The sequence below is a fragment of the Mercenaria mercenaria genome, chromosome 13 (assembly GCF_021730395.1).
Source record: "Mercenaria mercenaria strain notata chromosome 13, MADL_Memer_1, whole genome shotgun sequence".
Lineage (NCBI taxonomy): Eukaryota > Metazoa > Mollusca > Bivalvia > Venerida > Veneridae > Mercenaria > Mercenaria mercenaria.
This window is the reverse complement of record NC_069373.1, coordinates 54,706,482-54,719,480: the sequence shown is the minus strand read 5'-3', so window position 1 is coordinate 54,719,480 and position 12,999 is coordinate 54,706,482. Positions and strand designations below refer to the sequence as shown.

At 34.8% G+C, this 12,999-nt stretch overlaps 1 protein-coding gene across 1 annotated transcript; it reads left to right on the top strand.

The window, feature by feature from the left end:
* The first annotated feature begins 815 nt into the window (after positions 1-815).
* LOC123528923 (adiponectin receptor protein-like) lies at positions 816-9,940 on the top strand. The gene is made up of 6 exons (XM_045308999.2): positions 816-1,176; positions 3,343-3,622; positions 5,827-6,007; positions 6,441-6,628; positions 7,493-7,686; positions 8,471-9,940. Exons 1-6 carry the CDS (start codon positions 937-939, stop codon positions 8,582-8,584), a joined length of 1,197 nt encoding a protein of 398 aa, XP_045164934.2. The 5' UTR covers positions 816-936; the 3' UTR covers positions 8,585-9,940.
* The last annotated feature ends 3,059 nt before the right edge of the window (positions 9,941-12,999 follow it).

Here is a 12,999-nt window from a genome sequence, read left to right as displayed (position 1 = left end):
AGGCAGCGAAAGCTACATTTGTTTCAACTGGTATTCTTAAATAATTTCCGCTCAATGAGTTACACCTAATTCTGTATTTATTATATTAGTCAGATTCAAACATTGCGCCGCACCTATACGTGAGTAAGTCCCGCGTGACAGCAATATTATGTAAGTTAATGTACAATTTAAGAAATAATCCCTCTAGGAGATAATACCTTTTGAAAATGAAATAACTTCGCTGACTTGAAAACCGAACTACAGTTAAAGTCATAATGTACATTTGTTAATTACTAAAGTGGTAGTTTTCGTACTGCTTCAGTGTAAATCTGAAGAGATACATGTTTATCATCCTGTATTACTACTTTAAATATTTAAATATGTAGAGCAATGTAAAACGGCCTTGCAGTTTAACATATAATTATGAATCTATACACTATCCACCCTGAAACAAAAAGACATAGTCCTGAAAGCTTATAATAAACCAGATAATATTATCTAGCTTTTGTTAAAACTGTGTGCCAAAAGCTGTATCGTTACTTTAAACTTAAAATTAATATTATTCTATAACATAAAGAAATATAACAGATTTTTAATAGATAAATAAGTTTCATTTCTAGTGTATTGAATATAACGATTATAACTGTTATCCAATTATCTATATACAAACAAATACAACGAGTTAAAAGTTCAAATCGGGGATTTTCGATATATTTATTTAACTTAAAGCTAAAATATAGTACACGTTTGTATTAGTTACACTGTTTCGCAAGGTTAAATACTATATCACCTGATCGTTAATCTAAAAATAGCGATGGGTTTATTAATAAAGTACTACATACATTTTTATGTTTACGAAATTGAGCATAGCGACTCGTTGTCATTCGGGAACATTATAAAGTAGTTTTAAGTGTAACTGTACGTACAAGGCATCAGTAACTTTGGAATATATTAGTTATGGATGTAACAGTTGTTCGGAATAGAAAACATGTTAATGAACGCTTAAAATCTCAAAAATATATTATATCAAATAGTAATTCAAATTCGACATATATTCAGACAGACAAATCGGATGTGCTATCACGTGATAGAAGTAGCTCTTCAGGCTCTTCCAGTGGAGTCGACAGTGGTGTTGATGGCGTCAGAGCGTGTAAACCACGCAAGAGGAGTCTTTCAGCGCATGCCAAAAATAGAAAGGTACGTGTTGCAATATGACACAACTTTTGCATGAATTTAAAACTTGCTTTAGCATTTCATATAACGTAAATTTGATATGGTCATCTAAGCAATATTTTATTACATCGTTTACTTTTTAATATATGTTTTATTAGAAACTAATTCTAGGAAATCCATCATTAAGTTATGTTTATTGTCTTTTACAGCTTTGTAATTTATCAAGGTTTAGGTGAAATATGTTCTTTGTAGAATTTCAAGTCTTACATTCCCATTTCATTGATAGTGGAATATTTCACCGGCAAGGTGTCTTTATGATTTATCTATTTGAATATATATAAATACAAGGGATGTGATAATAATTTCACAACCACGTTTCTGTAGAATTGTTCTGATATATGATGTAATAAAAGTGTTTTAATGTCCCCGAAGGGAGGCATATAGTTTTTGAACCGTCTGTCAGTCTGTCGGCCTGTCCGCAATTTTCGTGTCCGGTCCATATCTTTGTCATCCATGGATGGATTTTCAAATAACTTGGCATGAATGTGTACCACAGTAAGACGATGTGTCGCGCGAAAGACCCATGTCCGTAGCTCAAAGGTCAAGGTCACACTTAGACGTTAAAGGTCATTTTTCATGATAGTGTATTCGTGTCCGGTCCATATCTCTGTCATCCATGGATGGATTTTCAAATAACTTGGCATGAATATGTACCACAGTAAGACGACGTGTCGCGCGCAAGACCCAGGTCCGTAGCTCAAAGATCAAGGTCACACTTAGACATTAAAGGTCATATTTTATGATAGTGCATTGATGGCCGTGTCCGGTACATATCTCTGTCATTCATGCATGGATTTTAAAATTATTGGGCATGAATGTGTACCACAGTAAGACGACGTGTCGCGCGCAAGACCCAGGTCCGTAGTTCATAGGTCCTAAACTCTAACATCGGCCATAACTATTCATTCAAAGTGCCATCGGGGGCATGTGTCATCCTATGGAGACAGCTCTTGTTATATATCTGCAAAATATGCTCATATCTCTTGGCCGGGCAACGAATGTCATCAAAAGCACAAATGAACTCCAAACATATAAAAAGTGTTCAATGAGTAAAAGTTTCAGGCAAATCCTCTAAATCTCAACAATCAGATTGACCACCTTTGATGTAATCAATTCATCAGTGATAGAACGTTCCTGTTATAAAAGCAAAACTATTGTTTGAAGAAACCTAGATTGAGGTGACATTAATTTTCGTCCTGCTTATTTCTACATCATTATGTCTCCCACCACACAGTGGTGTGGGAGACATATTGATTTACTCCAGTCTGTGTGTGTGTGTGTCTGTGTGTCTGTCTGTCACAAAGCTTGTCCGCACTCTAAGTCAAATTTTCTCATCCGATTTTCACCAAACTTGAACAAAATGTGTTTGACCATAAGACCTCAGCCAAGTTCGATAACTAACCAAATCCGTCCAGGCGTATTGGAGTTATGGCCCTTGAATTACAAACAAAAATCTGCCTTTTTACTCTTGTCCGCACTCTAAGTCAAACATTTCTCATCCGATCTTCACCAAACTTGAACAAAATTTGTTTGACTATGAGACCTCGGCCAAGTTTGATAAATAGCCAAATCTGTTTAGGCATTTTGGAGTAACGGCCCTTGAATTACCGAAAAATCCGCCTTTTTACTCTTGTCCTCACTCTAAGTCGAACATTTCTAATCCGATCTTCACCAAACTTGAACAAAATGTGTTTGACCATGAGACTTCAGCCAAGTTCGATAACTAGCCGAATCGGTTTAGGCATTTTGGAGTAACGGCCCTTGAATTACCGAAAAATCCGCCTTTTTACTCTTGTCTGCTCTCTAAGTTGAACATTTCTCATCCGATCTTCACCAAACTTGAACAAAATGTGTTTGGCCATAAGACCTTAGCCAAGTTCAATAACTAGCCAAATCCGCCTAGGCACTTTTGATTTATAACCCTTGAATTACTGATTGGATCCACTCGTCCAGACCATCTAATTGGATCCACTTGTCCAAACCATCTAGAGAAACTAGACATTTTTCATAGGGGCAGTTGTGGGAGACATGAGCTTTTCTCAAAAGCATCTCTAGTTTCTATATATTTTCAATCCCTTTGTTTATTTACAAAAATACACTTAACTTTAAATGGTTACATACATTTTTCAGAGAAATTCAGTCAGAAGAAATTCCGCCCCAGAGAACAGCAGTACGTTTTCAGATTTCCTCTCAGGTTCCCGTCGCATTGTTACAGAGGCAGAAGACTTCGTGAAACATGTAATAGAAGCCGGTTGGGATCTTGTCCATCACCATCATCTCCCAGGCTGGTTACAAGACAATGAATATCTAGTGTTTGGTCATAGATTACCGTTAAACTCATTCAAAGCATGCTTTAGATCTGTATTTCAAATTCATACAGAGACGGGAAACATTTGGACCCATCTACTAGGTTAGTTGGAATAGATGAAGATCAGGAACCAAATGTATATAATTCTGATGTATCTAAACGTCATATCTATAGAGTTTTATGGCTAGAAAAACACTACATTTGTAAATGAAACATGGTTCCTGTATCATATCAAATTTCAAACATTACTTATTGTACTCAAGAGGAGACAAAAACATACAAATTGAAGAGCTTGATGATAAAGCTCTCTCCACTAAATTGTATGAAACCTATAATAATGTTGTAGCCTTCAAATATTCTTGAACGACATGAGCGCGCCTGAATTTATAGTATATTCTCATTGACCACTTTTATTCTATAACTGAATTTCATGTAGCAATTACTACAATCATAAGAACTAGAGACCGTACCATAGCTCTTCGCATACTTTGATTTTTCAAACTAAAGTGATTTTTACAAGTGCACCGGTTACGATAAAAATGTAAACAACGGAATCTGTCTATGAAACTTTGAAATGAATGAATGACAGTCGATCTCAGTCATAATACTGATTGACAGTGAATGCTAATGGCTCCATGTGTTGCAGAAAGGTATTTAGTTTGTAACTGTAATTTCCCATCATTTGAAATCCTCTCAAAACTGGTAAAATAATTACTTATATTTGGACAAATCTCATCGTCTTTGCCGTTCGGCAGCTGCAAAAAGGGCAAATATAAAAGATTCAGTATAAGTAATATTTCACTGGTACTGCCAGTTAGTAAGTTCATATTCTGAACAACACGTCAGAGAAATTGGGCAGATTGACCAATTATGACGTTGACAGCATTAGATTATATTTTTCTTTACACAAAAATTGCCGTTAGGTAACAAAGCGAATACGCCGATAATCCGGGGTTCACCGATTATTGTTCCAGTTCACGCAATGTAATCCAGCAATTAAACTGCATAGCTATTAGCTACTGCGTTATAGGAAGTGGTAGAGTGCTGCCTTAGGGGTGAGGGTCCTGGTTCGAGTCCCAGTTAGAGCTTAACTATTTAGATTCTGCTAAAGCTAATAGTTTTGTATGTTGATAGACTGTTCCGATTTAAATTCTATAGCACACATTGTATTCTATACTGAATCATTAGTATTATACATCAGATAATGAAGTAATCAATACAATAAAATATGATTATTTGTCCCTTATTATGCTCTCCAGTTAAAAGTTACCCTTGAACAAATTTCGTTATCAATATAAATGTTATGCTTGAATGTCTTAAATAATGAATTCTTACAATTATCAAATTTTTCTTCATCCCTAATTGCAGTTAAAGAAACCGTTATTGAACAACATGGACCCTGACCAGACTGCGCGGATGCGCAGGCAGGTCTGGATCCATGCTGGTCGCGAATGCACTATATGGTTTTCCCATGGTGCGGCTCATATCTAAACATATAATATTTTACTGAAAGATGGACCTTCGATATCTTTGATGGAATTAACGGATGCGTAATCAAATAATAACGCCTCGATAGCCTAGTGGTAGAGCGTCCGCTTCGAGTGCGAGAGGTCGTGGTTTCGATCCCCGGTCGCGTCATTCCAAAGACGTGAAAAATGGCAGCTTGGTGTTCAGCATTAAAAGGGAAACTGGCTTCTCTGCTCTCATACCCTCGTGGCGATGGATTCCGTCAGAAATGAGGTGTCGAGAGTGATTAATATAAGTTGTAGAAGTTGCTTCTCAATCATCGGCCTAAAATAAATTAGTATAAACTACATGATAACGATATTTACAGTTTATCAGTTGTGCCACTAAACAGCATACTAGTACTCGAATGTTTTTCTAAATTAACTAACATCAGGCGATACTTCTTGTGTCAGTTTAAAGCGATTACATGCTACCTTTTATATAGCTTTGGAGTGTGTTTCAGCATATTCTAAAGCAACTACACTGGACTTTTTGTTCTACATTGGAAAGTGTTTCACTATTGTATATTCTAAAGTAATTAGATTAGACTTTTGCATTGCTTTGGAATGATTCCCAATATATTCTTAAGTAATTACATGACCTTTCGTACCCAGTCATTTGAATAATCAGTTTTAGGCATAGTTAATACGTTTTGGATTTTGATTGAAATCTTGGCAAGTTTTTTGCATGTTGATCGGTGTCGAAATTTTTTTCCCGCCCTACAAGCATGTTGTTAACTATGCATTTAACTGTAATGTATAAAAGTTTGTTTTGAATTAATTTCCTCTTTTCTGTTGTAGGTATGATAGCCTTCATAAGTATAGCAGCATACACTCTTAGCAGTCGATATATAGACTGGATGTGGCAAGATATTACCGTGCATAGCGTATTTTTCGGCGGTGCTATTTTATGCCTCACTTTCTCCTGGTTATTTCACACAGTGTTCTGTCACTCTGAAAATGTTAGCAAATTGTTTGGCAAGTAAGTTTCATATATCACGTATACATTCAGATTTGTCATTTGAAACACATTGAGTGGCTAGTCACAAGCATGTTCGCTATGAAGTTAACTTTTTGTAACACACTGAGGGTCGAAAATAAATTAATTTTATTCAAATAAATAGGAAAACCCTGTTGTTGCATTTTACTTACGATTGATTTCGTATACATGTAGTTTGTAACTCAAAATATTTGCTTATTATGTCTTATTATGGTACATCAAATCGTTAAAGCATACAAGAATGCAACCAAGAACATTTATAGAAGACTTTGTTTGGATGGGTATGTACATGGCAGGTTATAAAAAGTAAAAACCAACGGTTATATAGGAAAAGCAACGCACCAAGAATGCAGCCTCTCCGAAACAAAACCTTACATCATGAAGACTATTATGACTTGTATATCTTTTATTACAGATTGGATTACTGTGGTATCACACTTCTTATCGTTGGGTCCTTCGTACCATCTCTCTACTATGCATTCTTTTGTCATTTTGTCGCACACATGGTCTACCTCGTGTCCATTATTGTCCTCGGTACCAGCTGCATCATAGTTTCCCTGTTTGACAAGTTTGGGACACCAGCCTATAGACCACTTCGTGCAGGTAATGAACATTATATATAAGATGTGGAAAATATTTATATTTTGTGCAGATATATGATTTATGAAAAGGTGGCTAGGTTTCTAGATTTACAAACCAAACGTTTAAAGGGGTCTTCTTGTAAAGGACGTTGACGTCACTCAACTTCCACAACGAAGTCGATGCTTGTATATCAGTAACTTCGTCTTATGATGCTAAATTGAAACTTGGCCCATCGATAAAATCATTCAATTTCTTAATATATTGTAAACTGTCGTCAATTCTACGCAAAATATTTTGGAAATCTGCATTGATATAAAAAGCAATTATCCACTTTTGGCACTAAGATGACGATATGGTTAGAAAGGTGCCAGTAGACGATTTTGTATTCTCAATAGAAACATTTTTTACAATTCATGATGAAAGGACATTTTGTAATATATAGCATAAACAAATTTAAGGTTTTGTTTATAATATACATTGTAATATATATATATATATATGTAGAATTCTTTGTGGTTATTATATTGCGAATGATATATTTCACATAACTGTAAACCAACATTTATACTCTGCATATCAAGAATGAATCGTGAAGGTATTGTACAACTTGTTTTGTTTATACAGCGATACAACAGTTTTCAAACCAGCAATACATCTGAACATTACAGTGGGTAATCATGCAAGTACGAATGTGGTTAACACACACTATATATCGATATATATACACCTACACATATCTTTTAAAGGGTTATGTCATAGTCGTTGGTTTTACTGTTCTGATATTACCAATATATTATGTAAACTTGGTATCATGCAAGGTTTAAGAATTGTACTCATTCATATTTCAACAATATTCTCTATATGTTTTCACTTATCTATTCAAAGGTTTGTTCATCGGTCTTGGTCTGACTGGTGTGATACCAACCATACATTTAATCACCATAGTTGGTATATATCCGGCAATGTATGAATATGCGGTACTTCATCTTCTTACAATGGCATTCCTTTACATTGGAGGCGCTTTAATGTACGCATACAGAATTCCAGAAAGTCTCTATCCGGGCAAGTTTGATATTTGGGTAAGTGTTTGGTCTAGCTGTAGCATTCAAAATTCCTACTTGTCACAATTGTTGTCTCAGGGACAATAATTCATTTCAGAGGTGCATTTACATTATGTTACTGTCCGTTTATCACTATTATAACAAAGTGTTCGTTTTATAAAATTACCAATATATATTTGAATTGAAAGAATGTCATCTTGCTACATGCTATGAATGGTGCGTAAAAACGCAAAACTAAAGTGTTTGTTTTGATTGTTTTGTTATGTTACGTCATTTTACAATAGTTTTTCAATTATTAACGGCGATCACTTCGCCCAACCTGTGCAACCGGATTCCATTTCAGTATTTACATAGTATCCACAAGTAACTGACAACCTTTCCGCTATGAGTTAAACATTAGTTCATAATTCAATTATTGGGTTATTGATCAATATTTCTGCCAAACTCACTTTTATCAGCTTGGACCATGAACTTGATTGTTAACGACAGGGTAGCTCAAATTTAATATAAGTTGTATTTTAAATATCTTCATTTATTTTGAGTTTATTTGCGATTCGAAACAAACCGACATTATTCAAAGCGAGAGATACAGATATCAGTTTGCTAACGATTTCAGTCCTTTTATTACATGACTTTTATCACTGAACATAAATTTTCAAACGAAATGTTGTCTAGCGCTTTTTGTGAAAACGAAAATATTCCACAATATGTTCCTAGAAAAAAATGATACTTTATAGGGCTTTGTAAACCACACTTCCTAAGCCTACACAAAATATAAATTAAACTTAATTTTATTTTTCAGTTCCACAGCCATCAGATATTCCACGTATGTGTAATTGCTGCAGCTCTAGTTCACTTCAGAGGACTACAAATCATTTCCCACACAAGACATAACTATACTGAATGTGCTTCTTAAATTTGAAATTATAAGGGGAGCAGCTGTAGATCGCTTTCAAGGAATACAAATCATTTCCCCTACAAGGCGTAAAGTTTGTGGTGTTATAGGTGCAGCCTCTAGTACATTCCAATATGAATGTTTTCTCATTAGCAACATCAGCTTACGGAATATACGGCTCAAAGCTGAAATTATGATCGGAGCAATGTTCTTCACTTACCAAAAGGGAAACTTTGATATTATTCCATACAAGGTGAAGACGTGGAACATTCCATACAAGGTGCATTGTTACGAAAAGTACGGCGCAACATTAGTAGTGAAATCGTTGCTATTTTTGATAACTTTGGAGAATTTAAGGTAGCATCTATACAAATTAAAGTAAAAGTGGATACCATTAAGCGTCAAACATCTTAAACGCAACCAAAAACCGAGCTACCCAAACTTCGACCATTAAATGGAAGGACGTGCTTTAAATGCTCAATAACAAGATATACTTTTATCTTAAAATCAAAGTTAACAGTTAAATCAATTTAAAGTTGAGTTTCTCAGCAAACGACAAAAAGAAAGTCGATAGGGACACCCCAGAAACGGCAGGCACCCATAGAAGTATAATGGAATTATACAGAGACAAAAACAAAAAATACGATTTTACCTGAGTTTATGAATTGGTCTAAATGCTTAACGTGCTTATTTGACAGCTAATGTCATGCTTTTTATTTTTGTCAGTTATTGTTTTAGTACAGTTGTCTTTTGAAGCCTTTACATTAAAATTGTTTCTAAACATCATTTGTAAATGTGACAGGAATTACTTTAGTTCATATACATCATTTATTTTAGGTCGATTGTGAAGGAAGTTTTACATCTTGTATTAATCACTCTCGATACCTCATTTCTGATGGAATCCATAGCCACGAGGCCAGTTTCCCTTTTAATGCTGGGCGCCAAGCAACAGAGCTACTGGTACCATTTTTCACGTCTTTGGTATGACGCGGCCGGGGATCGAACCCACGACCTCCTGCACACGAAGCGGGCACTCTACCACTAGGCTATCGAGGCGGAATTACCTTGAAAATGACAAATATCAAAACGTGATACATGTTTACATCGCGATGGTTCTGTATAATAACTTGTTTTACTTTGAAGTTTGATGAAAATCATTTCCTAAATCACATTATCTGTTACATAACGAAAGATCCTTTGAAAGCATAGAGCAACGTAAGAGCAGAAATGTAAAAGCTAGTTTTCATTAGGCTTAAGGAAAATGCTCGCATAGGTTACAACTTGGATAAGATAATGTGATAGATATAACATAATGTTTTTCACGAAAGGAAAATGTTTGACATTTTGTTCAGTATATATTAAAGAAAGCTACCTATAGATCATATATGTTATTTTCTATGAACGACAACTGTTTCCCCTGTGCACACAACACATTAATGCGAGCAACGTTTGTCGGCGGACTTTTTCGACGGTGACAAAACAGTCATAATGGCTAGTCATGCTGCCCCCCTGAAAGAAAATATAATATTTGAGGTGCCGTAGTGTCAATTAGACATCTATTTATTTCTTGTTCGTAATTTCCATGCTGTTTTACGTTGATTAAGACGAATATGATTATATTTTAATGCAATACTCAATGCAAACGAAATATTCAGTAACAAGCATGCATTATTCTTTCTAAAAAAAAAAAACGATATATTTAGGTAGTGTTTTTACTTGCATATCTGTGGAAATGTGTATTGGGGAACAACGATCCATTTATTTGTAACAACACAGAATTCTAAACTACCAGAGTAAGGCATAAATGAAACGTTTAGGGGACGAAAACATCATTGTCCGACATTTTCAAAAACCACTATCTGTAAGCTACACGACATTTAAGACATAATAGAATATTTACAGGCGGGTGTCTTAGTATAATATTTTTATACTTTAAATCAAAAAAAGCCATGGCAGATAGCTTTGCCATACATAAACCTATTGACTGATAAAATATAATATATTTATTTCAAAAGACAGGTATCATCTGCAATTATTATAGAATTAATCTAAGTTATAGCTATTCGAACAAATGAAAACCATCTTCCATACACACGAATATAAAACAAAAATGACAGTCAAACAACCAGATTAAAGTAGACGAACAATGTTCATTCTAAGATATTCATATCAAGGTACCTCGACTAGATCACATTTTAACTAATAAAGAAGTGCGAATGTAACTTTTTGTGTGTCATGTTTGATGCAAGGAAGCTGGGAAAAACTTTAAACTGAGGATGTTAATTCCGGCCGGAGACCTGTATTGATTTCATCTTTACTTCCTGTTTATATCTGGGGTGAAGGTAATTTAACAGCTGATTAAAACTGTACATTTTGATTGATGGATGAAAAACTCCACAGGTTTCCGAATGGAACAGATGTGCAGGTGCTCTGAGCTGTATTGTTAGACAGTAGAATCCGTTGCAAGGCTCCTGTGGAAATAGCTTGTGCGACTCTGTCACTCTGATACGGAGTGATCTACAGTCAACTCATTTAAAGACTATATTTTGTTTTGCTTTTTAAATACCAGATTTTATAAATACCCGATCGTATGTAAAAGTACAGAGTGCATGCACGTTTCGTAGCTTTAAGTGTGCATTGACGAATGCGGCCGTGTATCTTTTTTTAAAGATACTTCTGGTTTTATAATTTCAACAAAAATGAAATTGTTTTTGACGTTAATTTGTTTTTGATAAATTGAGATCTCGTTCAACAGATTGTAAACTTTGCGGTGGTATTTTACAATTTATACAATGGTTCGGTGAACGATTTATATATATTTCAGCTTTGCTTAAGTTGATTTTCAAATGAAGGGAACATGACTAACATATTTCTATTCTAAGGCCTATGTTGTCCAGAAGAATTAAAGTTGACATAAACATACTACGCCGTTTAGACATTAATTGCTGACTGTTCTTAGAAATATTTCTCTTCTGAAACACTATTTCGGATGTAAGGATGCATTTCCAATTACTGTACACCAGTTACAGGGTTTCAAGTCCTCTTTTAGAACACACTAATGAGAACATGGAATACTAAACTAGGGATGCGGAAAAGTACATCTATAATTGACAAGAAAATACTGTTTGCATTTTCGTTTTCTGCTTAAAAGTCATGAAGAATATGTTTATAAAAACAGAACATCAGAACAACCGGATTCTTTCCTAGTTTTGGAGTTCTTTGAAACCAGACTAAATGGAAATTATATCATGTTTAGAAATCGTTGGGATGTAAATGATTCATTTATATAATGAAAACGCCACTGAATGACACGAAATGATGTTAATATTTAACCATGAAATTCAACAGATTTCTATTATGTTATATCTTAAAGTTTGGGCAAAACCATTTTAGTTTACTCACTCATAATCAGACTTTATAATATCATTACAGTGTCCTACCGAGTAACATTAGCAAGTAGTGCATTTATATTTAAGACTTAATAGTGAGTCCCTGAGTGAAATAATAATTTTCTTGAAGGTTTGATAGAACTCAGTATGTCTGAAATCTTCGTGTCACGTTTAGGAAGTGTTAAGTGTGAGTTCTATTGTTTTTCTTGTAGGTTTAATGGAACACACCATGTCTGAAGTCTCCGATATATGTTTAGAAGGTGTTAAGAGTGAGTTTTATCTCTGGATGGGGTAATGTTCTTCTTCAAACTTGTATAGAACGCAATATGTATTAAGTCTTCGAGCCATGTTGAGAAGGTGTTAGTTACTTGCGGAGAAGGAACCGTTTCCTATTCCTGGAGGACAGGGGAGAGTTATCTACCGCTGTTACTAAACCTATTTAAAGTATAGAAAATGACGTTAAAACTTTTCCGACAAATTGCAATAAAGGTAAAAGGTAAATAAATCAATGGCCGACTTGAAATGATGATACACCGGACTAGAATACTGAGAAAGCATTTCATTTCATTGGCATGAAGTGTTATGCTTTTTTGTCAAAACGGCTTTTCTTGGAGATTATACGTGGATTTCAACTTCTAAACATAAAATTAAATGGAATTTTACACGATCATTAGGATGAAACTTTCGTGGATTTATCCATCCACTAAATCAATGAAAATAAGTCCCCCGCGAAATTAATGTTTTCACAGAAGTTTGAGTCATCTACATACCTTTTCACGGAAGACGGTTAAGTGTAAGCAGACATATTAAAATGTCAGAGAATTAACACGTTAAGATAGCATGATAGGTTAATAAATGATAATGAATAACAATAGGAATCTCAAAATAGGAAAGTGTAAAAGCATAGGTCGCCCAATACGACATAAATGGAAATGTTGCAGGATCGGTTTGACTGGGCTTGTTCATTGACAGTAGTGGAAATGCAAGCAACCGTCCACGCCATCTAGCCCATAGTTGAGCAGAAATCAACATTTACACATGATACAA

What these genes read in the sequence shown, in the direction of transcription:
- LOC123528923 (XM_045308999.2), top strand. Translation starts at nt 937, where the DNA reads ATGGATGTAACAGTTGTTCGGAATAGAAAACATGTTAATGAACGCTTA. An exon ending in CATTTGGACCCATCTACTAG is followed by an intron (nt 3,623 to 5,826) that starts GTTAGTTGGAAT and finishes TTTCTGTTGTAG; the next exon opens with GTATGATAGCCTTCATAAGT. An exon ending in CTATAGACCACTTCGTGCAG is followed by an intron (nt 6,629 to 7,492) that starts GTAATGAACATT and finishes ATCTATTCAAAG; the next exon opens with GTTTGTTCATCGGTCTTGGT.